At 46.3% G+C, this 27,919-nt stretch overlaps 1 protein-coding gene across 5 annotated transcripts in view; it reads left to right on the top strand.

Annotated features, from left to right (window-relative positions):
* Positions 1–27,919, top strand: part of ntng1a (netrin g1a) — a 109,410-nt gene that overhangs the window by 30,420 nt on the left and 51,071 nt on the right. For all 5 annotated transcript variants that reach the window (XM_069667476.1, XM_069667475.1, XM_069667474.1 and 2 more), the window contains exon 2: positions 16,486–17,129. In XM_069667476.1, coding sequence (XP_069523577.1) covers positions 16,486–17,129 — 644 coding nt within the window. The remainder of the gene's footprint in view (positions 1–16,485; positions 17,130–27,919) is intronic.

Raw genomic sequence — 27,919 nt, 5'->3', positions numbered from 1 at the left:
GTTAGATGTTAACGTTTAAAACATGCCTCGTGAACTACAGCCATCGTTGGCCCTCCTCCTGGTCTGTAGCGTTTCCACCATCGGCTCCTTGCACTGCAGGATTAAGTGGACTGATGTTATTTTTACCTCATGATCTCATATTGCATCCTGACACACTGCACCTCAAAGGGATTCATAACCCGACTCCATGAAGTTAGGGACGGCCTACGCTGTCATGCAAAATGCAAAAACACAGCCGACACATGAACACCTGCTGCTGCTGACTGCACACGTCCTGAACACGTCCTGCACACGTCCTGCACACGTCCTGAACACGTCCTGAACACGTCCTGAACACGTCCTGCACACGTCCTGCACACGTCCTGCACACGTCCTGCACACGTCCTGAACACGTCCTGAACATGTCCTGAATACGTCCTGAACACGTCCTGAACACGTCCTGCACACGTCCTGCACACGTCCTGCACACGTCCTGAATACGTCCTGCACACGTCCTGAATCATTTCTCAGCTACCAACAAAAAGAACTTCAATAAAAGCATTTATGTGAGATTTAACATTTTAACTGGCCCTTTATGTCTTTAATCTCAGCTCCTTCCAGCCTCTCTGTTGACTTGTTAATGAGCTCAGCCTGCGTGCAGCCGTCACAGAGTCAGCCACTGCATCGAGGCGTCCTCCTTTAAAGAGCTTCAGCCTGGAAACGGTGCTCTCCTGCTGCGGTCGCTACCAGAAATGTACACAGGAATATTACAGGGCACACACACACGCACACACACACACACACACACACACACACACACACACACACACACAGAAGCACTTGTGTGTGGTCTCATTAGTTGGAATCTCTTGGTTTAATTAATCACTAACAGAGTGCTTAATTCATCTGTAATTTCAGCAGAGTGGAGTTGATTAGTGGAGTATTTCCCTCTGGCCCTGTTAAACTTTTTGATTTCCTTTCTGGATTTTTTACCCCCCTCCCCCCCCTCTCTCTCATCCTTCATAACGGCGGCTCATCAGAGCTCAGAGACAATCAGCTGGCGGAGCACCCTTGACTCTCTTTGAGGGCTGTGATTACGATGGCGGCGGGTGCTTGAAGTTATTGTCGTGGAATCGAGTGGATCCACTCGTGTTTCATTGTTGCTGCTGAGCTCCATCACACTCTTCTTCTGCTCTTTATTTCCTGCTGCTGCTGTTTTTAGCCTGACGGAGACGAACAGTGTGAAGTGTTTTCTCTGCCTTTGTGCATTGTTGCTGCTGAAGCGTTCCTTTCACTTAATGATAAATGAAGACGGAGAATAACACATTTCACGATCTGATTTGCTATTCATCGGGTGTCTGCGCGCTGCCTTTGTACTGACTGCTCAAGAGTTTCCTCAAACTAAAGAAAGATTTTGTCCTGATATGTCTTTTTTATTCTCCTGGAGAAAGAGTGAAGCGGTGTCACGTTCTGTGTGTGAGCTGATGATCCTGTTATAATATCACTGTCACTGCAGTGTGCATGGCAGCACGGGGATCTGCACTGACACAGAGACAGTGAAGAACACACAGACTTCTAATAGAACCTGAGTTCTGAATAACAGCTGGTTTATGTGGACAGAGATTAAAATTCAGATTTTTTCAGCCACATTTTATTTACAGTTGAAACCGATTGATGTCACATCTGTCAGCTGTTTCCCAGCAGCTGTTTTCAGGAAGTCGTCGTCTCGTGCAGAACAGAGTCTCACTGTGTGAGATGTTAAAATCAGTCACGTTGTTTAGACAAACTTTACACCAGACAGTTTGCTGAACGTCGGACGCTGCACAACTTTAATCAGCACCAGTGCATCCACCATGTTGTTTCCTGAGTCTGAAGCAGCACTTGTGTTACTGTGAAGTGCACGCTCTGGGCAGAGGTGGGGGCGCCTCACCATCTGGAGCTGGAGCCATAAAATCACTACTGTTGATACCAAAACGCTCCGTCTGCTCATCTCTGGAAATCTGTTTTAAATGTGCTCAGGCAGGTCGACACTGTGAGTCATACCTGATCAACTGTTCTGTTAGAGATGGACAGGTGGATCAATCAGTTTGAATAGTAAATCACTGTGTTGTCAGTTTCATGTGGTTATTACTGCTTTACTTGGCGTCAGAGCCGAGTGAGGGCTCTCTATGAAACCACTTTCTCTGTGCTGCCACAGAGCGCTGCAGGTGAGCTGAGTGATCCTGGAGGGGCTCACGGTGTTCGACCATGACAGCATGAAGTCTTGCTGTCACTATACGTTGTGTGTTTTCAGTTTGACTTTACTGACGAGGATGCACAGATGAATTATTTAACCAAATGTCTGGCTGCTGATCTCTAACAACAAACAGCGTCCTGTCACCTGTGAGTTATTCACCTGAGCAGCCTGTGTGACACACTGAGCTCCTCTAACACGCTGAACAAAAGCTTTAAGCACAACGACGGCTGACTCAGTGTCGGCAGTAAAAAGGCCCTGTTGCTTCAGCTCCGTCATGAACAAGTCATCTACGTGTGGTCAGTCGGTATGAACTGATGTGTTGTCAGCACCTCTCTGTAACATGTCATGTACGATGATTTTATCTTCCACATTGTTCAGCCCTTAACTCAAACAGAGCCTTCATCTCTTACTGTAATATAATTTCTTGTCTTCAGAGCTTCACATAAATCCTGCACGTCGTTCAGGTTACGTCAGTGAAGCTGCAGCTGTTATTGGTTCTATTGTAATCAGGATTATTCAGACAATGATCTCCTACATACAGATCAGGGCCGTACAGTGTTTTCATCACCTTTCAGAGGCGTGTCATGTAACGTGCTGACGTCAGAGATGACGTCAGATAAAGACTTAGCTTGCTGCTGCAAATATAATGATGCTCTGTCTGTGACGGTCCTTATTTTAGATCAATGTTAACATGTTAAACACAAGATCCCATTCAGGTACATCAGGTACAAAAGGATTGTGACATATTTTAGACATCGATTGTTGTTGCACATAATTTGTCATCGTGTCTTCAGACCGCCGTCGCTCTGTAAGATGTGTCTTCCAGGTTAATGAACCCTCAGGGACGAGAAAGTTTATCTTCTTTTATTTTATGAACCGTTTTAAAATCTCAGAACAAAAATGTCTGAAAAGAAAATTGTTGTCCAAGTTTCATTCATTTTTGTAAAAACACTAAGCTGTCAGAGACCACAGGAACAGTGCCAAGTATGTGTGTATTTCTCCTTATTTTTCCTTGAGGCCTGTGTGACTCGCCTTTAAAAGGGATTTGTGTGTGTGTGTGTGTGTGTGTCCTGTCAGTGTGTCTGAGTGTCGTGATCCTCCGAGCTGGGAGAGAGGAAAAGGCCCAAGCTCTTTTTCCCAGGAGTCATCTGCCAATCATTTTCTCCGATTCAGTGTAAAGAGAGGAGACGGAGGGGAGGGAGGGAGACAGAGAGAGAAGAATAAAGGAGGAGAAGACGAAGAAAGTCTCCCTGCAGAATGACTAAATAGACCTTCAGTGATCTGACAGAGAGGCCTGGAGCTGAATCACAACGACGCTGTGCACAGTGAAACATCCACACAGAGCTTCACCACATTATTGATTTTAATCATCTCTTAAAAGCTCACACTTTCAAAATAAATCAAATAAGAGGCCCCGACTGAAAATAAAACCTTATGAATCCGGGAGACGATGCCTGATTGGATTTTTTGACACCCTCAGCCCCCCCCCCCCCCCCCCCCACCTGCAGACCCCTCTGAGATAATTAGAAGTGGCTAAATTTACACCCTCTCCGGCCGCTGCTGACCGAGTCGCAGAAGCATCATTAATAGATCGTGCAGTCCTCTCTGCGGTCTGTAGAGCCTCTAATGAGGGGGGAAGCCTGAGGACGGGGGCCTGATTGAAAAGGCGTCGCTGGGAGTGAAATGTGACGGCACTTATACGAGAGCGCTCCGAGCGCTGTGAGACGGACACCACGCTGTCTGCTTATTGTTGGATGGCAGCTGGCCAGAGGACGAGACGTTTCTCCTCATCACGTTTATTCTCAGCGCTGATCTTTTTCACAGTTTATATCTGTTCTTAATGTTTTTAAATCACAACTTTAAACTGTGGCATCTGTTCAGAAACACAGGCCTCATTTTTCCTACAGTCATTAAACCCTCCGACAGAAACATGGCCCTGAGATTCTCCGTCATCAGCAGCCTGAACACTCAGTATTTACACGTGTTCATGTTTAGTGTGAATGCAGGAGGTGCTAACAGATCGAGCCCAGCAGCAGGAGCAGATTTCAGCTACGTTCAGATGTTCAGATTAAAATCATGTTTCTCAAGCAGTTGCTGTGATGGGCTTGTTCATGCAGAGGAAGGAGTGTGGCCTCACTCACCAAACTCTGCAACTGTATTTACTGATGACACTTTGTGGAGTAAACATTGTGTGTCTTTCTTCTCATGTCGTCCGGCTGCTCTCATGAATTAACCGCAGCTAAAGAAACACGAATTCATTGAGACCTTTGAGCCAAATGTTCCTTTTGTTTTGCTGCATTTTGAACATCTCTTGGTTTCCTACTAAATGAGCACCACTTTCTTTATTATCTATCAAGTTTAAACAAATAACTAATAGTAATAAGACTTGCAGCCTCTGTCCATGGTGCTGAAATGTGCACCAAAATGGATGAGAGGCTCTCTCTAAGCATCACCTTACATGCAAACATTGTGAATGTGAGACGAAGCGACATACGTCTGTTAAAACTGTTGAAACCTTGAGATCATTTTACACTTCCATCGTGTCCGACGGCCTGCAGGAACACTGAGGAGAGAAGAGGGATCGAAAAGGTCAAATAGAAACGTGTGATTGGTTTACGCTCCGCAGAAACAATGTCTGCACTTGATGCATTCAGGCACAGGGTAACGCGTAGGTTTTGTGGCACTCACAGGACAAATTGTTGTAATTACCTGCATAAAACAGAAGTATTGTAGTTATTTCCTTTCATTGCTTATGATTGCATTTCAGTGAAATCATTTCATTTGCCAGCTGTTACATGTTGTTACATTTACAGCTTAGTAAGTCCCCATCACAGGATGGTTCTGTATCTAGAGTCACTATATGCTGCTTCTTATCTTTATAGATTATACTGTGCACAACGAATCTGTTTTATTTATCATGGTGGTTTTGTGCATTTTTATGACACCATCATTTCTTATGACTGAAACAGAAGTATGAGGTAAGAGCTCCGGCATGGTGAGCTCTGTACCAGGACAGGAATAACTGACGTCAGTATCTTCTCTTATAGCTCTAATATTCCTGTGTGTTTTATTTCTTCACCTACAGCATCAGGGCCGTAAACGCTCAGCACTCATTTGTAAGGTAGCCGGCCGCTCGGGTTTGTTTCCGCGGGGAAGGGGCCGGGGCAGCTCCCTGCGCTGGGGTTAGCCTCTTAGCTCGGTCAAGGTGACAGTGATCCATGTCTCTCTGGAGGCGTCTATAACGGATATGTAGCGTTATTATACCATTAAAAACCAGGTGGAGGGAGGGAGGGAGAGGGATGGCGGTGGGGGATGGAGGCGGCAGGGAGAGTGTGATGTAGCCTCGGCTTTATGATGTCGACTCCTGAGGGAGCTCTGCTAAAGATAAGGAGAGTGATCATGGCCACGGGCTTCTCTTCAGGCCTCCTGTGTGGTGAAAAAGTCCAAAGTCTTCATGTTATCTGACAGGACAGTTTGATGGAGAGACGGAGCTCTGCAGCAGCCAGCAGATCGATGATGCCCCGGTGTATTGGCTCACTGCAGAAATGTCATCTCAATAAAAGATGAATGACACTTCCAGATGGAGGAAAATAACAGCGATCCATTCCTGACTTTAGTTTGTGTTTGATTCTGTATTTCCTGAAACTACAAAGAACCAAACGTACGATGTACCTGCAGGCAGAGCTGGTGACTGCATGAGTCACCATTTTATATAACAAGCATAATGCATAATACAAATGACCAGGTCCTGCACTCAACCAAACCTGAGCTTTCTAACTAAGTTACACATCAAATATGCATGCTCCTTTTCTTCAGCCGACATGAAAACACTCATTCATTGTTTTTAGTTTCACTTATTAAATCATAATAAAGATTTCATCATAACTCCACTTATTTGAAAAAATCAAATCTAATTTATTTTAAATATAAATATAATATAAAACAAATATATGGAGTCTGTTGTCACTGAACAAACACGATGCGATTGAGGGTTTCTTTAAAGCATGTCTGGACAATTAATGATTAATGTACAGAGCGGGGCTAACCATGCCGGAGCTCTCCACTTCTGTTTCAGTCATAAGAAATGATGGTGTCATATAAACAGCCGATATGAAGGTGATACAGGTGGAAGAAGAAGCAGAAGCAAAATGTTGTACGGGATAAACAGAAGCTGAAGAGAATGTTTTAAGGTTAGCTTCAAAATCAAACACGGAAATTAATTGGCTGATGGTTGAAAATCAGTGATTTTAGCTAAAAATCACAGGTATCTGATAAACAGCAGTGAGCTACTGCAGACACTGTCTGATTCAACTGTTAAAGTTGTTATAAAAGATAAATAATCTAGCAAATAACTACATGAAGTCAGCAGCTTTTATAAAGTATACACAGTATATATATATTACCATAAATACTGCTCTGTGTGTCATTCAGATTTTTGTCTCTCACAAATTAATTTTTACATCTGATATGTTTCATGTTTATATATTTTAACTGTAAGTGTGCAAAGCTGCAGCTTAATAGTGACCTGATCAAACAGTGCAGGTGTTCTGGTCCATTGACCTGTCAGGTTAACTGCCCGTGTTAAAGCTACACACCCATCAAACATGGCTGCACGTTCCCGCCCTCACAGATAAACCATCGTCCTGTCCTCCAACACACCCAGTATCACCCAGTGGGGCGTTCACTGTCATATAAAGATAATGGAATATAAAGTTGTTTTTATGTCGTCTGAATGTGCTGAAGGCTTCCTCACTTTGTTTTAACGCTCATGAATCTCCTGAATCGCCGCCGCTGATCGTGATGAACGCTGAACACGAGGACGTTTACACATCGTCTCGCCTCATAACCTCCCTCAGCTGACTGGACGGCCTCAGCGCGGTGCTTCAGGTGGCTGAGCGCTGCAGCTCGGTGCTTTAGATCTCTTTTGGATTTCCCCCAGCGGTGCCACAAAAAGCATTCTTCATCTGTCGGACCCTTCAAGCTGTCGGCCTACGGTCCAATTTATACTGCACCAATAGTCTTTGTGTTTGTGTGCAACATCATGGTGGAAGCCTAAATTAATTTACGTTTGTTTGTCTAATCCACTGTGCAGAAACCAACATGATTTAATTAAGAGAGATATAAAAATAGAGACGAAGAACAAAAGGAAAATGTTTGCCGTGTTAATTTAACATTTTTTACCAGAAGCAGATATATTCATGTAAAAACCACCTACCGACCATCTTTACATCGCAGTCCAACACAGAGTGTGTTCATAGGCTCTGATACCCAAATCAGGCTTCATGCTACTGATTGTTCTCCTGCAGAAATAAACAACATGTTCTTGTTCTTTCACAATTTTGACCTAAATTTAAAAAGCTGTATTAAAATCTAAAATATATGCAAAGACCGTTCCTCATCTGAGGCACATTGGCAAGCCCATTTCTGTGTCTGTAGGTGTGTGTAGGCGTGTGTGTGTGAGGTCCCCCGCCGTCTTGTTGACCGCGGTCCAGGCCGGTCGACCTCCGGACGACCCTGAGCCATTTGAAAATATGATTGTAATCCTTGTGAGGATTTGGCCTGGGTGTCTATTACCACTGTAATCTGTCACACTGGCATCCAATATTCATTCCACGTCCAGGTTAAGCCCCCCTTTCTGTCGGCATCACCCATCACCATGGAGGAGAGGGGGAGAGAGGGGGAGAGGGGGGAGAGAGAATCCTGTAAAGGTGTTGGCATGACTGGAGAGAGAGATAGACAGAGAGAGAGAGAGGGAGAGAGAGAGAGAGGGAGAGAGAGAGAAAGAGGGGGAGAGAGGGTTTGAAATTGAGAGAGCACAGCTTCAATCAGGCCTCTGGGTCGGGGATGAAGAAATCTATCGTGGAACACAAGGTCTCATTAATGCAGCAGGGATGGCTTTAACCCCCACCACCCCGTCTTACACACACACACACACACACACACACACACACACACACACGCTCGCACCTTGCCGAGGAGAGAGAGGTAAAACATGGATCTGAAATGGATAGATGTCAGAGAAGAGCTTTGTGGGGAAAAGTGGAACATTTTGTGCTTTGATGCAAACAAAGTTTCACACGGAGGAGCACAAAGCTGCAGCTCAGGAAGACAGAAATCACTATTACTGTTAATCATGTGAATTATTGAATTGGAGTAGAACTGAATTTAAACATCGTTGCATTTTATGCTCAACAATAAGTGAAGAAAGGGATAATGCATAAAACATCTGTTAATTCCTGCTAATGGACTCCTTGCAGACGTTATCCCACTTGTCCCATGGTCACGTGCAAAGGAATAAACTGACATTAATGACAGAGAGGACAGTGGATAGCGTCAGAAACAGGGGAGAGAGATGACACACGGCAAAGGGTCGCCGAACTGCCGAGCTAAAGCTTCGCCCCAACAAGACCATTACTTCATCAAAGTGTAGTTTTCTCCAAGCTGCAACTCTCCCATCACAGAAAGTTATAAGGCAGTGGTAGATATTTAAGACTACTTGTCCACTTGTTTGTTGGCTCTTCCTGACTCCGCCCCCTCCTCTCTCGATCGTTGCTTGTGTCGTATTAACTCTCAGATGAACGTCGCTTTGGACAAAAGCGTCTGCTACATGAAACTGGAACATTGTTTATAGAATGCTCCGGTCCAGCTCTTAGCCATGTTTCCTGCCGGTTTCCTGTCGGCCATCTTTGATGCCGGTCATGTTTCCTGTCAGCCATCTTTGACGCCGGTCATGTTTCCTGTTGGCCATCTTTGATGCTGGTCGTGTTTCCTGTCTGTTGTGTTTCCTGTCGGCCATCTTTGATGCCGGTCATGTTTCCTGTCAGCCATGTTTCCTGTTGGCCATCTTTGATGCCGGTCGTGTTTCCTGTCTGTCATGTTTCCTGTCAACCATCTTTGATGCTGGTCGTGTTTCCTGTCTGTCATGTTTCCTGTCGGCCATCTTTGATGCTGGTCGTGTTTCCTGTCTGTTGTGTTTCTTGTCGGCCATCTTTGATGCTGGTCATGTTTCCTGTCAGCCATCTTTGATGCAGGTCGTGTTTCCTGTCTGTCATGTTTCCTGTCGGCCATCTTTGATGCCGGTCGTGTTTCCTGTCTGTCATGTTTCCTGTCGGCCATCTTTGACGCCAGTCATGTTTCCTGTTGGCCATCTTTGATGCTGGTCGTGTTTCCTGTCTGTTGTGTTTCCTGTCAGCCATCTTTGATGCCGGTCATGTTTCCTGTTGGCCATCTTTGACGCCGGTCATGTTTCCTGTCGGCCATCTTTGATGCTGGTTGTGTTTCCTGTCTGTTGTGTTTCCTGTCGGCCATCTTTGATGCTGGTTGTGTTTCCTGTCGGCCATCTTTGACGCAGGTCGTGTTTCCTGTCGGCCATCTTTGACGCCGGTCATGTTTCCTGTCGGCCATCTTTGATGCTGGTTGTGTTTCCTGTCTGTTGTGTTTCCTGTCGGCCATCTTTGATGCTGGTTGTGTTTCCTGTCTGTTGTGTTTCCTGTCGGCCATCTTTGATGCCGGTCATGTTCCCTGTCAGCCATCTTTGATGCTGGTCGTGTTTCCTGTCTGTTGTGTTTCTTGTCAGCCATCTTTGATGCCGGTCGTGTTTCCTGTCAGCCATCTTTGATGCCGGTCGTGTTTCCTGTCTGTCATGTTTCCTGTCGGCCATCTTTGATGCCGGTCATGTTTCCTGTCTGTCATGTTTCCTGTCGGCCATCTTTGATGCAGGTCATGTTTCCTGTCAGCCATCTTTGATGCCGGTCGTGTTTCCTGTCAGCCATCTTTGATGCAGGTCATGTTTCCTGTCTGTCATGTTTCCTGTCAGCCATCTTTGATGCCGGTCATGTTTCCTGTCGGCCATCTTTGATGCCGGTCGTGTTTCCTGTCAGCCATCTTTGACGCAGGCCGTGTTTCCTGTCTGTCATGTTTCCTGTCGGCCATCTTTGACGCCGGTCATGTTTCCTGTCGGCCATCTTTGATGCTGGTTGTGTTTCCTGTCTGTTGTGTTTCCTGTCGGCCATCTTTGATGCCGGTCATGTTCCCTGTCAGCCATCTTTGATGCTGGTCGTGTTTCCTGTCTGTTGTGTTTCTTGTCGGCCATCTTTGATGCCGGTCGTGTTTCCTGTCAGCCATCTTTGATGCCGGTCGTGTTTCCTGTCAGCCATCTTTGATGCCGGTCGTGTTTCCTGTCTGTCATGTTTCCTGTCAGCCATCTTTGATGCAGGTCGTGTTTCCTGTCTGTCATGTTTCCTGTCGGCCATCTTTGATGCCGGTCGTGTTTCCTGTCTGTCATGTTTCCTGTCGGCCATCTTTGATGCAGGTTGTGTTTCCTGTCTGTCATGTTTCCTGTCAGCCATCTTTGATGCCGGTCGTGTTTCCTGTCTGTCATGTTTCCTGTCGGCCATCTTTGATGCCGTTCGTGTTTCCTGTCTGTCATGTTTCCTGTCGGCCATCTTTGATGCAGGTCGTGTTTCCTGTCTGTCATGTTTCCTGTCAGCCATCTTTGATGCCGGTCGTGTTTCCTGTCTGTCATGTTTCCTGTCGGCCATCTTTGATGCCGTTCGTGTTTCCTGTCTGTCATGTTTCCTGTCAGCCATCTTTGATGCCGGTCGTGTTTCCTGTCAGCCATCTTTGATGCAGGTCGTGCTTCCTGTCAGCCATCTTTGATGCAGGTCGTGTTTCCTGTCTGTCGTGTTTCCTGTCAGCCATCTTTGATGCAGGTCGTGTTTCCTGTCTGTCATGTTTCCTGTCAGCCATCTTTGATGCCGGTCGTGTTTCCTGTCTGTCGTGTTTCCTGTCGGCCATCTTTGATACCGGTCATGTTTCCTGTCCGTCATGTTTCCTGTCGGCCATCTTTGATGCCGGTCGTGTTTCCTGTCGGCCATCTTTGATGCCGGTCATGTTTCCTGTCTATCATGTTTCCTGTCAGCCATCTTTGATGCCGGTCGTGTTTCCTGTCGGCCATCTTTGATGCCGGTCATGTTTCCTGTCTATCATGTTTCCTGTCAGCCATCTTTGATGCCGGTCGTGTTTCCTGTCTGTCATGTTTCCTGTCGGCCATCTTTGATGCCGGTCATGTTTCCTGTCTGTCATGTTTCCTGTCAGCCATCTTTGATGCCGGTCGTGTTTCCTGTCTGTCATGTTTCCTGTCGGCCATCTTTGATGCCGGTCATGTTTCCTGTCTATCATGTTTCCTGTCAGCCATCTTTGATGCCGGTCGTGTTTCCTGTCTGTCATGTTTCCTGTCGGCCATCTTTGATGCCGGTCATGTTTCCTGTCTATCATGTTTCCTGTCAGCCATCTTTGATGCCGGTCGTGTTTCCTGTCTGTCATGTTTCCTGTCGGCCATCTTTGATGCCGGTCGTGTTTCCTGTCTGTCATGTTTCCTGTCAGCCATCTTTGATGCCGGTCGTGTTTCCTGTCTGTCATGTTTCCTGTCGGCCATCTTTGATTCCGGTCATGTTTCCTGTTGACAGTAGAGAGTTGAATAGAGAACGGGCTCTGATGGTTGCTGTTGTGATCCACAGTATCAGCGGTGAATAAAGCGGGAGAAAAACAGAAGAGGGAAAATGGCAGGAAGAGGAAGAGATGAAGTTTTCTACCTGGGTTACAGGTGCAGGACATCTGTCACATAAATGGATGGTGTGATTGGTGGACGCTCATCTGTCTGGATGAGCTGTCAGCAGTTAGTAAATGTATACTCCCTCATGGCCTCCATCAGCGGTTACAGTGAGGCTGACGGCTGTCAGACTCCACGGTCAGATCTTATTTTAAAGCAGACCCGGTCAGACGGTCACACCTCCTGTGAGCTACACTTTAGATGTTCTCTCACGATTACATTTCACTGACGTGAACTTTGGATCTGATCGTGAAAACTATTTTTAGTAAAGCTTGTTATAAAGATTTTTTTTATTAGAGTGAAAATTTAAGATGAAACTTCTTTAGAAATGTTGTCATTTATTTTAAACCTTAACTTTACTGTTATAATTATTCAGAGGGTTCTGTCGTCATGTTTCAGTGTCTTATTTCTTCCAATGCTATATTCTTTTCTTGCTAACACCATCATTTTCCAGTTTGGGATCAATAAAGTACACCTACCTACCTACTTACCTTCCTACCCTGTAGCTACCGACCCACATACGACTGCATTCAGTGTTATTAAGGCGGGTTTCACTCTCCAGCCTTTTATTATTGTGCTCCTTTATCTTCTTTGTCATGTGGAGCACTTAGTGTATTTATTTAGCTCACTGTAAAGCACTCTGAGCATGAAGGCTGTAAAAATAAGGTTTGTCATCTATGCAGAGCTGCAGTGAGAGAACAGATAACAGAGATCATACAGCATGCGATGTTTACCTGTAATGTACAGGACAGTATTCAAATATTAAAGTCAAGTAATAAATCAGACAAATCTGATCATTTGTATGAGAATCATTTGTGCTTGATGTCTGCAGAACGTGCAGCAGAGGAGCTTATTCTCAGACACTGATGTTTGATGATGAAGCTGTGTCTGAGGCACAGTGACAGACCTCACACCTGAAGTACGCAGACTCAACGTCTTTGATCCCAAATGTTTCTAACTGCTTCAGACGAGCGATACGAAGTGTTGTTGTACGTCTTTCAGTGCATCACTCTAAATGCTTTGTAACATGTCTAAAAGCGTCTCTGTGAGTGCAGCTGAATGGAATTAGTTGAATCATCCTCCACGTGCTGTTTGTTGATTTTTATTCTTTCAGTCAGTCGGTAAAATTAGCCTGAACAGTTTGACAATAAAGGGGACAAAGCCAGATGGATTCGGAGCAGCTTCCTGCTCCACATACACGTTGTGAACACACACCTGCACACACACGCACACACACACACACACTTTCTCTCTCACTCTATCTCCCTTCATCACAATGCTAATAATCGGATTAAGCCGCTGTGTTTTGGGTGGGTCCACGGCATCTCTATTAGCGCCAATTTAGCGTGACTTATCTGCTCCAGCAGCCTCAGCGCTGGCTCTGTGATCTGCGCTGGCTGTCCCCCATCCTGGCCACTTATCATCACACTGGGATTAATGGAAACATCTTTTGTAATTAGAGAAATGCTGCAGTGCCGGCTGCTGTCAGTTATCTTAATGTGTGCCAAACCATTAATCGGCTAACAGAGCCCTCAGAGGCGCCCTACAGTAAAACACAGAAACCTGCCATCGATTTTCACGAGGCCGGATACTCAGCATTTTATCTCCTCTCGGAGCTGCGGGATGACCCGGGAGGTTATTGATCTTCATAAAGGCAGTATTTTGTCGTCAGGCGAGAAGCGGAGGAGACAGTAATGATTTTTAACCTGCGTGTTCGGGGAGCGCTGGACGACTGGACGAGGCTGCCAGGTGCTACACACAGCAGAATTCAGCTGCTCGGCCACAGAGATCGATAGAGCTACATCTTTGTCTGATTACAGAGATGTGAGGGGTGTGTGTGTGTGTGTGTGTGTGTGTTACAGTAAGCGCTGATCACTGGATCTGCCTGATTAAGACACAGAGGAACTGAAAGCCTAACCTCAGACAGGATACAACTGCTCACATACAGACATGTGTTTGCTTACGCTGCAGACAGAAGGTGGAGGCTGAAGCAGAGGCTGTGCTGTCGGCATCGTGTGGCTTTACGGTTGAATAAAGGCGTCTTATATTCATAAACTGTGTTAGAAAACACATTCACTTAAGCACTGTGCATTTGGAGGTACTTGTGCTGTCTTGAGTCTTTACATTTTTCAGACTGAATTCTACAGCACCACGTTTGTGTGACAGCTTCAGTTACGTTACAAGCACAGGCTGGAGCTGTAGAGGAGCGAGAGGTTAACATGCTAAGTTATCAACTTGCAGAAACTAGCGGTATTAGTAAGTGTGATATTAAGCAGCCGGCACCTCAGAGACATTTTTCAGGTCCCCTTTGTAGCAACCTGTCAATCACCTGTAGCCCCGCCCTAACCCCTCCCCTCTCTCTGGTCTGTGTGACTCTCAATGGGAGCATCAGTGACTAAATGAACATCATGCTGTGTTGAAGAAGACTTGAAACTAGAGACTGAGACCATAAAGTCATCAGGAACATGTTTACTGAGGGAACACATCAGGAGAGGAGGAGGAGCATGTTCTCATAGACTTCTATAGGATCACACTTCTTGTAGTGGTGCCATCATACTGCACTTTTTTATTTCCTTTCCTCATATCTGTCATGACTCATTCTCAGTCCTGATATTAAGATGTCTTTTTTCTGGCTCTCTAATGTAGTAATCTCAAGTGTGAACTGCGAGTCAAATGGTGAAGAGGAACACAAACTCATTCATGAAGTTATTTGATGCATTTAAAAGCTTTACAAAATTTACTTAAAGGCCTTTTTAGAGCGAGTTCATCGTTTCCTCGAGTGTCTGCAGGGCGCTGTGTTGCTCCTGCACCCCGTTGATTCGTTTTAAAGGAGCAGAGACGCTGACTTCACCTCATGTCTGCCACCATCTCCCCTTTTTCATTATAACTCCATCCATCCACAGATGGATAATAGATGTCTATTTTTATATCTGACTTGTGGCTTTGAGTGTCTTTGCAAGCATTAAATTCATCATCCGCGTGCTTGAAAGAGGTCTTTCCAAAAACATTTGTCCGATTTACCACAAATCATTACCAGGCGATGTTCTCTCCGTGCTCCCTGGGGGCTCCGTCTGGCTGTCGGGGGGGAGGAGGCTCTCCTCCAAGAGGACCTTTCAAGTGCTACAAGCTCCAATTTATCAGGACAAGATAATCCACTACTTGATTAGGTGGGAGATGTCACCCTGTGTGTGTGTGTGTGTGTGTGCGTGTGTGTGCGTGAGGACACAGGCAGAGGGGCAGGCCTCTGATGTAAGACAGTCTAATGAAGCGGTGAGGCAGAGATCGAGTAAGTTAGAGGGAGAAAGAGCTCCGTTCGGCTAATAAGCTTTGCAAGTTTTTCTCTGTCCTCCAAGGCAAGGTGACAATGAAACAGGGCTCTGTCAGGCCTCCTGACTGTTGGAGGGCCCCATTAATATCCTGTCTGGACCGTCCCCTGCAGGCTTCCCCCTGCGCTGGACGAAGACGGCAGACTGGCAGTGGAAAATTCCACTTGGGTTTTAGTGTAGCGTTTCATGGTGGGAGGTTAGGTGTGCCATTAACTGCAGCATCTGGTGCAGCGTGTATCCTCAGACAGATGTGTAATAACTCATAGGCGACAGTTATGCCTGCTCGGGGGGGGGTGGACAGTCGCTAAAAAACACACTTGGCATGCAGGAGGGCCGACTGTGCTGCTGGTGGAAATGTGCAATCATCGATGGGAGACCTGAAACTGTTATCTAGTGAATAGTTAATTATACGGCGTCTCTACTATCACTGTACTAAAGAAGAAGTTCTGTTTCTTGCTCACATGCATTCTTTGATTTGCCATCTTCCACTTTCAGATGCGGAAGTCCTGTTAAGAGACATTTATATTTAAATTAAATCACATTTTCAGTGACACAATATTCTGTTCTGACACACTAATGATCTCCTCACTCATGAAGACCGCTCTGCTTCAGGCTTACACATAAACACACGTGGACAAAGTACACATGTATGTGTCTTAAGCCTGCATTATCTCTAATGTCCAGCAGGGGGCGCCTCCACTGGTTGTACAAGAAGTCTGATCCTATAGAAGTCTATGAGAACATGCTCCTCCTCCTCTCCTGATGTATTCCCTCAGTAAACATGTTCCTGATGAGTTTATGGTCTCAGTCTCTAGTTTCAAGTCTTCTTCAACACAGCATGATGTTCATTTAGTCACTGATGCTCCCATTGAGAGTCACACAGACCAGGAAGAGGGGAGGGGTTAGGGCGGGGCTACCTGTGAGTGACAAGGACCACAGCGACCTGTCAACCAGGATAGAGTTTATACAATGCCAGTGTACCCTCATGTCCAAATATGGTCACTCCTGGCTCAAAAAAACCTGGGCTTTGGGGGGGCTCTCCAGAGTGTTAAAAAGACAAACCAATGGGCACCATGATGGGGACTATGTCCACTTCTTGTGTACAGTCTGTGGACACTTCACAACGTGTATGCAGACGACACCATCTTTGCGATTCAGCTTTAGGCTAAGAAAAGCTTAGAGCTTAACAAGTCTGTAGAATCCCCCCTGATGCCATGATGGTGCATGAGACATACACACCATGTTGAGTTCTCTTCATCATAATTCTTTATTTCTCAGACTAACACATTTTTATTACTTTCTCTTCCTCCTTCTCTTCCCTCCCCGTCCTGTAGGAGAACCCCTACATGTGTAATAATGAATGTGACGCCACCACAGAAGAACTCGCTCACCCTCCTGAGCTCATGTTCGACATCGAGGGCCGTAACCCCACGACCTTCTGGCAGTCCACAACCTGGAAGAAGTACCCAAAGGCCCTCCTGGTCAACATCACGCTATCCTGGAACAAGACCATCAAGCTGACCGACGACATCGTCCTCACCTTTGAGTCAGGTCGGCCCGAACAGATGATCTTAGAGAAGTCTCTGGATTATGGACGGACCTGGCAGCCGTACCAGTTCTATGCCACGGACTGCCTGGATGCCTTCACCATGGAGCCCAAGACGGTGCAGGACCTGACCCAGCACACCCTGCTGGACATCATATGCACTGAGGACTACTCTCGAGGTTACGTGTGGAAATACGACAAAACTGTTCGCTTTGAGATCAAGGACCGCTTTGCGCTGTTTGCTGGGCCCCGGCTGCACAACATGGCTTCCCTTTATGGACAACTGGACACGACCAAGAACCTGAGGGACTTCTTTACCATCACGGACCTGAGGATCCGTCTGCTGCGGCCGGCTACAGGAGCTACCATGGTGGACGAGGACAAACTGACCAGATACTTCTACGCCATCTCTGACATCAAAGTCCAGGGCAGGTAAGACCTGAGTTCTTCTGTACAAATACCACGTGGTTTACTAAAGGATGGGTTCGAATCAAGTGCTCAGGTCCTGAAGGTCAGTTCAGACCAAAGATTCACCACGAGCTGAGTTGATCCTTGCCGACTCTTGCAATGCCAGGTACAGCACAGTCTACACTAATGCGACTGCTGTAGATGAGTAGGTGTCTGCTTTCCATCTGAGTGGTGGATGACTCTGCAGCATGGAGGTGCAGAACTCTGTGGCTCGAGGGATACATACCCATGCACAACAGAAAATCCGAAGAGGCAGGAAAGAGCATGCGCTTCAGCTAGATTCACATGAAGTCAGTTACCTTGGCGCCGGGTTGCCTCGGGTGTGGAGGAAGCTCATTTGTCCTTAAGACCAGATCAGAAATTAGGATTTTGTTTCCCTGATTCGATGCTTTCTTCAATCAGTTCCGAGCTTGCTAGATCATCACTGTTGTCCACCCGCTCGTTAGGAGGGTCCAACTTTGACAGGTGCATTACCAAAACAGGAACCAACAAATCCTACCGGTTCTACTTTGGAGGCTTGTTTTAAACATACATGACTGTTCCTCAAACAAACTCATGATGTGATCCTCACTTTCCTTTGTCCAAAAGCCTGCCATTTCAACCAGCTGACAGTTTGTAGGCTTCTACAGTAGTTGTTGAAAAAGATGACCTGCCTTTGGTTCTTAAACCAGCGAATGACGCCTTGACAAGCTGGCACCATCAGTCGTACCGAGTCGAGCTGAGACAGGCCAGTTCACACCGCTGTAACCTTTCTCAGCAACACTCCAAAATGGTTTCGTCTAACTGCAAACCTTAACCGGGCATTAATCAGGGGGGTGCACGTCAGTTGTTTTGGTAACTTGGAGCAGTCAACTAAAGCCGGATCCATAAGGGTGGACATGTTTGGGGCTGATGAAGGTATGGCGACTCTGTGGACTGAAACCTCAGTGGTTTGTCTCTGGTTTTATTGCAGCGACAGCACAGCAACCCAATAGTGAGGAAAAATGCGTTTACTGTTACCATTCTTTCCAATTAGGTGGCGGATCCATAATGATGTGCAGAGTTCACCAGTTGTCAGCACGTCCTAATTAACCAAGCTGCTTACGGCGTGCTGAAGCACTCTGTTCCTGACGCCAAATTCACTCAGCTGTCTATTAGCCCGTGGAAGACATTGGAAGTAACATTTCTGCCCGTCAGGTCGCTGCTCGTTGTAATTAGTGTTTGATTTACGGGATCCACAGAGGGTCATATAACATGAAAACAAGACGCCATTATAGCGGTTGTGCAAAGCCGCTTCTTGGAGCAACAACAAGAGTCACTGGGGCATAGACTTAAGTGGATCTGTTTTACACTGTGTGCGTTTTCCGTTTAACAGATGTGGCTGTGGTTGCAGGGGTGAAGACATGAAGATTTAATTACTCTTGGTTTGCTTTTTCACACATGAGAAGCTCGCAGTGCACAAGAGCAGAGTGGCGGAACGTCACAACAGTTCAGAGATATGAGGGGAAGTGTTGAAGTCAGACTGAGGCGCACACAGAGCTGCTGTCACAACATCAGTCCCTCTAATCAATGAGGTCGTGTGAACACAGCGAATCAGTTTGCTCAGCTGAGTGTGAAGATAAGCATCATGTAATAATCTGAAATAATAATAAGACCTCAGTTGTTGTCATTGTCATTCTGTTTGCTCACACACAGTCAGAGTCAGAGGGGAAGGCCCGAACCTTAACCCAAGCACCTGTAGGAAATCAACCTGTGCGGTCTCCGTGATTAAGAATGATAGATGTCAGATAAAGAATCAATAACAAAGGATCGATGAGTTAGACAGACAAGACAGATGCAACCAAACCAGCCCTCGGACCCTCTCTAGGGGATGAAGAGGCTGGATGCAGGGCTAAAGGGAGGTCTGAACCAGTGTCATTTATTTTTCACACCTCGCAACAATGAAGGTGAATGAACAACAACATAGGGTCATGTTGAGGGAGACATCTTTCCAATCCCATGTCTTTTGTGGCCTATTGTATATATTTCTATATTATTATATGTATATTTTTATAAAAATATCTGTCAGTAGTTTGCAAAACTAACCAATGACACAGAAGACCAACGCAGCACAGAGCCACATTTTAACACTTGTTCATCAAAAATAACATAAAGTATCCGGCTGGACGTAAACGTGCAGTCAGCTGTTGACTGCTTACTGGTTGATCGCACTTATGGTAGCTTAACAAGCTAGGTGCATTTAGCTAATTTTGCTAACAAGAGGAGAAACATGTCCTCACTCAAATGTGAAGATCCGGGTACCTCTCTAGTGTCAGCTCTGCACCTGCAGGGCTCTGTAAGCTCAAAGACTTGTGCAATGCCTGTTTAGACTTTCAAAATAAAGCGGTCAAGTTAGTGATATTAAAAAAGCAACATCCGGTGAGATTTTCCAAATAAAGCTTTTTGAAAAATGTTTCACATTTTATTGCACTCGATGTACAACAGCCGTTAGAAGGAAGGTTGTAATGTTTGAGTAACGGTAAAAGATTGTGGTTTTGGTTTCTAACGTACATGACTTGACATGACTTATGTCCAATTTAACGTTACGACGTAACCAACGTAACTATTTTACTAAGTTACCAAATTATATGTAATAAAAAAAAAGTCAACATTAAAAATGTGCCCCACATGGGAATCAAACTCCCGTCCCCTGGATGAAGTCCCGTGTTTGATTTATCTACGTTGCCCCCAACAGCCACACCAAGTGGAATATTGCGGCCTTCATAATACGTCACCAGCAGCGTCCAGAGATGATGCTGGAGAACCTGCAGCTTCATATTTTGACGCGTTGGGTGACCGGCCGCGCTGCTGTGTTTGAGTCAGGCTGAGAACGGGCTGAAGGGAGGAAGGCCTACAGGTCGTACTTTGATATTTTTGTTGCTGTGATATATTCTGAACGCCCTGAAGTTATTGAATCTCTTATTTGTTGATTTGGTTCGTATGACATTAAAACGTGGAGCCGCACTACACATGCTGTGACGCTCTGTAATGTGCAGGTACCCTTGAGCATGAAGGCTCTATGATAATGAATGCTTCGCTCAGAAATTGAATTTGTGACTTTTGCTGTGATTGAGAAGGTCATTCAGCAAAAATAACTGGAGGGAATTTACTAACACAAAAGAGTGGGACGGGGCATCCATTCAGCACGCGCTGAGACGAAGGGGCTGTCATAAAAAGGCAGATTATTTATTCTATCTGACTAATCATGACCCGACTCACACGTCCCTGTGGGGCTGTAGACTTGAGCAATGGCTGCGCGCCACCGTCGGACCGCTGTCGTTTACCAGCCCGCTGCTTTCAGACGCCGCCCGCCTGAGAAATGTTCCCCACTGTTTACCAAAGGTAACACACAGTTCAGACATAATGAGACACAGTCAACACAGAGAGGCTTCACTCTCCTTTCCCCCCTCCCATGGAGAATCACTGCTCAGCCCCTTTCTCCATGCGTCGTATACGAGACATAAGCTCCTTAACCCCCGAATACGGTTCTGTGAGACTCGGCGGGAGTGATTTCGCAGGGCAGGGAGGTTGGATCTGGCATATTTCAGTGTGCTGGACTCAGCTGCTATCCGCCTGGATCAGGGGGGAGAGGGGGGAGAGGGGGGAGAGGGGGGAGAGGGGCTGTGTGTGCAGGGAGATACAGTAGGAGAGCTTGCAGATTTCCTGCCCTTGCCACAACAGTGTGAGAAACAAAGAAAGGAACCTAAGCTCCTTGCCAAAGTAGGTCAACCTAGAAGAGATAGAAGGGAAGGGAAGAAGCACGAGTTTGCAGAAGCTCTTTGCATCTGTGGCGTGTCGCTGACGTCGTCACAGAGAATCCAGGAGTGTCATGCATGACCGTTCTATTATGGCTGATTACAAGGAGGAACCGGACCAGAGGCACCGGGGAGAAAAATCGATGCAAAGAATTTCAAATGAAACCAAGCATGGAGCTGTGAGATGGATGTGAACAAAGCCGAGTACGGCGTGACTTAAATGGATTGGACACCCTCTGTGTTTTATTGTATCAGCCTGCTGAATGTGCAGAGAGAGAGAGAGCAGAGGATTTTCTAATTATCTACTGTATGACTTTGGCATCATTTCTCTGCCTGTCTTTCTTTACATGCTTTACAGTAACTGCAGCCTGCAATTTGGCAAACCGTCTCTCCTTCTTCACTCAATCTCCCCCTCGTCTCCCCCCCTCCCTCCTGTGATCAATACAGCGTAATTAAAGCTGGAGAAGATACAGGCAACTCAAGGATCTCTCTCTCCCTCTCTCTCTCTGTTTCTCTCTCTTCTGTCTCGCTCTATTTCTCCGGTGCAGAGTAGACTTGTCCCTGAAGGGTCTCTGGGTCCCTGTCTTGAATTATACACAAGGACCCAGCCCCATTCCATTTCTGCTCCACCACTCAAGGGATAAACACCAACTACACACCTGCAAAAACACCAGCAAACAAAAGAATGCAGCTAACAGCAAGAAAGCCTGCTCTCCTTTCACGTATTTCACGCTAACATCACGCTTTTTAATTTCCTCAATCTACCAGGATAATCCTTTTACACACCAAAGTTTTAAATAATCTTGCAGCACACTTTTGCTTTTACTTCCAAACCTGTTTCCTGCTGTCAGTGCAGAAAAATAATGAACACCCCCACATCTGTTGAGCTCCATTTCCAGGTTGTTTCTACCTGCGTGCAGACAGCACAAACAAAGATGCAGAAATGACATTTTTTCTCAGCAATTCACCTTTGTACCCGTGGGAGTTCTGATTCAATTTACAATGCATATATGAGCTGTGAGGCATCATCAGAAACGGGATCAGGGCTCACAGTGATTCTAACTGCAGTGTGGACAGGTAATCCACCTGGGGGAGGAATGGTAGTTAGATTCAGCCTGATGGAAAGAGACATGATGATGACACGTGACACGTCCTGTCCCTGTGTGCTGTGTGTCAGGGTTCGTGCAGGCTCGCTGACTGAAACGGTCGGCCGTCTGAGAGGTGATGAGGCCTCCACAAATCTGATTTAATAACATCAATGCATGAACATCATTTAGGTTAACAAACACAATTTGGATATCATTGTTTAAACTTAGGATGAACCATGTCAATGCTCCATGGCCCCACACTCACGGAGGATCAGAGATAGCTTTCTCCACCTTATGGACGGCATGCGTTACAACTGTGTCAATTAAAAATCGTGCTACCAATGCATCAGCAGCTGCAGCTCTGTCAGTGTCCCTACGCTTCGAACACTAGTGTTAACAAACAGGCAGTGACCGGCAGAGCCATCACGGGGGGCGTGAGGCCCTGTGCTGACACATTTATCCAGACATGTTTGCAGTGACTTATTAAACTCTTCCTTCTTTAAGAATCCTTTCCTCAGCACCGACTCAGGTTTACGAAATCCGTCGCACTCTCAGGTGGCCGACATTGTTTCCCTTCACCTTCGTCCTGGCAGTGAGCAGCGAGATGGAGCACGCACGACGTAACGACGCAATATCGAAAATTTAAAAAAAATTATTTGTTAGGTTTTATTTTTGAGCGTGCACAAACATGAATTTAATTTCAGAGTCATGGCATCTTGAATATATTATATATATAGTGTAAAAAAAAGGAATGCAGGATGCTAAGCCAGACTTTCAAAATAAAGCTAGCTAGCTTAATGTGCTACAACAATTAGCACGTGGTTACTCCTGTGAAAGGTTTGCTCATGTTCAGGCACAAAGCTGCTGTGTTAGTTTGATGTGAGCTCAGGGAGCTGCTTGTGGCCCAGTTCTGTAATCAGACATTGAAAGCATGTGGTAAACCATCAATGTAACTGATTAAATCAAGTTAAGCTAACCAGCCAGCTAGCTGCATTATTGGTGATGTCTGCGCCAGCTTTGACGAGTTAAAAGAATGAATATAAAACATGACGTCTTCTTTATGCATCAACATGTCCATTTTAAGCTCCATGTGTTACTGACCGTGACGCTAAACGTTGGTTAACTTTGACTTGTGTTCCACCACATGCTCACAAACATAAGAAAACATGTCGGAGTCGTTGGCTGGTTGGAGAGTTTCATCAGAGAGTTTCTTATAATCATCTCAATGTTTTATATCAGATCTGACAACTGATTGAAGAATGTTTGTAGTTGGTATAAACTCCTTGGTAAGAGAGCAAATCAGCGTATTTCCAAATCAGTCAACTTATTACGGTCAGTGCTCCCACCGCTGTGTTTCATAACCAGGAACGTCCACGCTGCTGCAGGCCTCTAATATCCTGAAGTAGAGTCCAGCAGAGCTCGTAACAAACAAGTGATGTAGGACATGAGACAGTCCGTCTCTGCTCGGAGCGGGGGTCACACTGTTGGTGCAGTCTAATTGCTGTGCAGTTCAGTGCATGTGTGCTTCGGTTGCAGCTGTTTCAACTACAGATCAGCAATTTGGTGAGTGATGGCTCTATCGGCTCCCCCCTCAGGGACGAACAAACAAGAAGTCAATCTGCTTTTCTTCCCCCCTCCCTCCCTCCTCCTCCCCCCTCCTCCTCCCTCAGCGCTGGGCTCGCTCTCAGGCCGGCCGCCGGTCGACAGATAATCTATTTGTGCTAATTTCATGTTTCTCCCTGCCCACTTCTCTCCTGAATAAGTCATTCCACTTGTCTGGCCTCTTTAGTCTCTCTCTGTCTGCCACCATAAGCATCTTCTTACCTTCCGCTGCGCTCTGCACTTCTGCTTTCTTTTTAATCAGCTCTGCATTAGTCATTGTTGGTCCGGCCGGCCGACTGGTCCAGATAACTGTGACCATCTGCTGACATGCACGCCACGTTAGCGTTACGCTGCACTCGCTCTTTTGTTTGTGCTCAGTTTATCTGTGTCTGAAATGAGTCTAGTTTCTGCCTGTGTCATGTTGTCTGGAGAGTAACGGGCTGAGAGCGAGGTGACTCATCAGAGAGGAAATACAGGAAGTGTTGATGTGCTGTATGTGGTCGTAACCAAACCCCGGTTCACTCTGTCCCCGTCCATCAGCGTGTCACTCTGCTGTCCACACTGACAGATCCAGTTCCAGCTCATCAGATGATCATGTTCCTATTAAACATTATGACTCAGTTTGTTTGATGCTTTAAAGTCAAAGTTTTACTTTGTGCAGCAGACTGTCGACCCCTGACCCTACACGCACTGCTGAACAATGACTTAGCGTTAGCGACAGCACAGTGCAGAGTTACTACAGTAAAAACATAACATAAAAACAAGCACTCTGCTAACAACTCGTCATCAACATGCGGGGAGCGTCCTCTTCCTGAGCAGCAGGTTGCTCTTCAGGGCCCGTCTGGGTCGAGTCTGTTTGATCGCCAAGTAGTTTTACACATACAACGTGTTCCTCCTATTATAACCATTATCTGAATATAAAGATGGCCGACGAGTCCCCCCCCCCCCTCGCTGTTCCTCCTCTACTCTGCTACTCGGGAACAGAACGCTGCAGGAGCCCCATTTGTCCACAGAGCTGTCAATCATGAGGCCAAGCCCCCTTTTTATAGCATCAAATAACTAACTAAAAGTAAACTCAGAAAAAGGAAGACTGACAGAAATCAGCATGATAAGAACCAACTATGATGTGTGTCAATTATAAGACAGTAACTGTATTTATCTGACACTGGAACATGTGACGCCTTCTCTCATGTTTACAGTGTTTGCTTCTCCCTGTGCTGCGCTGATGGTGATTCACGCTGTGCTTTCTGTGAATGGAGCGATTAGATAACAGAGTCAAATTAAATTATTCCGTGTCCTGAGTCTCTCCTCCGACCTACGCTCTCCTCGCTCCTCTCTGCTCGTTTCATCCTCCTCCTCCTCCGTGCAGGGAAACGGCTCTCTTATTTATTTCTGCTGCTTGGTGTCGGTTCAGTTTGAAGCTGCGAGCTGCCGTCCTACACTCCGTGTCCGCCGGGAGAGGAGGCTCAGGATGCTTTATTAACTGGTGACCTCCAGTTTGCAGCTGAAATATCATCGCTCTTCTCTTTGAAGGTCCGCGGCTGCCTCTGAAGCTCTACTATCTTTCTGTAGGGCCGAACCACACGCAGCATTTGGCTGTTAAATACGAAGCTGTGACTATTAATTCTCTTTTATTTCATCTCAGCTTCACATCTCACTCCTCCATCAGCCTACAGAGGCAAACGTTAGACAAGTGAAACATTAAATCAGGAAGTCTGGCTCTTAAGCTATCAGCTGAGCTAACGTTAGCACTAGCTCAGCTCCAAAGCTCGCCAAAGAGAAAAACACTTTAACGTGTTTAATTCAGTGTTTTCAGTGTAAATCAGGTTTATTTTGGACCTCGCTGATCGTTTGGCTCCCTGTCAGAACCACATCGTTTTATGAATCTTTCCTCGAGATACAAAACGTGAAAATGCTCCGACAGCATCACAATCATTGAAAACATGGTCCGACACTGGAGGACCGTTTCTACAGCACAGCTCGTGGCAGACAATCATGTAGATTCTCCTTCCAGCTGTTTTCTTGTGTTTCCTTCACTCCTCCATTGGAGCAGCTGTGTGGGCGTGTCTCTGTGTGAGGAGGTGTTAATACAGAAGCTACCCCCCCCCCATCCAATTAACTGTATATTCCCAGCTGCAGAATCCTCCCCCAGCAGCACACACGTGAACCGTGAAGGTAAAGAGAGAGGAAGGGTGGATGATGGTAAATGTGATGGGTGGAGGCAGAGTAAGAGCGGAGCAGAGTGGAACGTGTCAGAGGCCACAGCTGCCTGTGAACACTCGTCCGTGTGTGGCTGAGGGCGACGTCGCACCATCGTCACCATCGTCACCATCGCACCTTCGTCACCATCGTCACCATCGCACCATCGTCACCATCGTCACCATCGCACCATCGCACCATCGTACCATCGTCACCATCGCACCATCGTCACCATCGCACCATCGTACCATCGTCACCATCGTCACCATCGTCACCATCGTCACCATCGCACCATCGTACCATCGTCACCATCGCACCATCGCCACCATCGTCACCATCGTCACCATCACACCATCGTCACCATCGCACCATCGTCACCATCGTCACCATCACACCATCGTCACCATCGCACCATCGTCACCATCACACCATCGTCACCATCGCACCATCGTCACCATCGTCACCATCGCACCATCGTCACCATCGTCACCATCGTCACCTTCGCACCATCGCACCATCGTCACCATCGTCACCATCACACCATCGTCACCATCGTCACCATCGTCACCATCGTCACCATCACACCATCGTCACCATCGTCACCATCGTCACCATCACACCATCGTCACCATCGTCACCATCGACCACCAACCCTCGGCCCCATGCTGCGTGTCGTCCTCACTCTCTCTTCCTGTTTCTGACACCGTCCACTGTCCTCTGGCTCCATAAAAAAGATCCAGGCTGATGCGGAGCCATTGCATTCATTTAGAACGGTGAACAGAACCAGAACTAGAAGGTGTCACAGCGACACGTCCTGAAGACTTCACTAAATGTGTTATTAGTTCAACAAACATCCTCACTGACTGTTTTAACGACACTGATTCATCTGTTGACTCTGACTCAGATTTAATATGATGAAAGAGACGTGCATGCTTTGATGAGGAGGTTTGGCGTGTAGCTGCAGGACGGTTAGAATTTGTCAAAGAAATATTTGCACACTGTGCTCACACGCCAAGTGTTATTTTATTATCTGCTGTAAGATTCACGATAAAGCAGAGATTAAGATGTTAATCTGACACAACCCAGGGCGTAAACAGAGCAGATAATGAAGTTAATCTGAGGAGAACACAGGCGTGGTGCCGCGTCCAACACAAACACTGTTTTCTTCTTTTAAAAGGCTCTGACTGAAGAGGCCGATTCTCTTTATCTTATCGTGTTCAAGTTGAGTTTAGTTTGTCACACAGGATGTTTTATTCAAAGACGCACACAAACGAGAGCTCCATCGGACACGTCTTCTTCTACACACACTGGATGTCACGTCAGTGTACGTCTGCTCTGCAGTGTCAGACATTGAGAAGCTGTGATTCGTACGTTTCCCATCAACAACAGTCAGAGCAGAACAACGAGGAGAGAGAACTGATGAAACACTTCCTGTTGGGAAACAGAGACGTTCTTTTTAAAACAATACGAGCTGCAAATGTTCTGATTGTTACTGAAGTTACGATGGACTTCAGACGGTCTGAATGAACGTTCACAGACTCTTCTGGCTGCCTTTAAACCCCCTCTGTCTCTCTCTGTCTCCCCCCCTCTCCCCCTCTGTCGTCCTCTCCCCCTCCCCCCTCCCCTCTCTGATACGTCTCTCACATACAGCAGCAGGATGAAAGAAGGATGGATTTATCTGTTTATTCTCTTTCTGCTGAATTGACCCTTTTCCAAAGACAATCAGCTTAAAGCCATTGTTCTGTTCTTTCACGAGGATCATGATCTTTATTTTTTTAATATCTAAAACACAAACAGCAGAGTGTTTTTCTGCTTCCTGTCTGCATGAAGAAGCTGCAGCTGAAGCAGTTTTATAAGCGAGGAGGCTGAAACCTCTGTAGGTGTAGTTCATGTGAGGAGAGACACCAGGTGAGCGCAGAGATCTGATGCAGGACTCACTGCACACATGCTCGTCTCTCCTGGAAGTGTAAAAAACAAAGAGTGAGAGAGCTGCTGGGTCAGGACGGAAACAAACACCATTAATGCGTCATAAAGATTTAAAAGAATCAGTTCTACAGCTTGGCTCAGGTCCATTTACAAATCAGAATGTTCT

Source organism: Semicossyphus pulcher, unplaced genomic scaffold, assembly GCF_022749685.1.
Source record: "Semicossyphus pulcher isolate SPU_LCO1_2020_fin unplaced genomic scaffold, fSemPul1.0.p SCAF_18, whole genome shotgun sequence".
In the NCBI taxonomy this organism is placed as follows: Eukaryota; Metazoa; Chordata; class Actinopteri; order Labriformes; family Labridae; genus Semicossyphus; species Semicossyphus pulcher.
The sequence above is the reverse complement of the archived record's forward strand: the minus strand, read 5'-3'. Positions and strand labels throughout refer to the sequence as shown.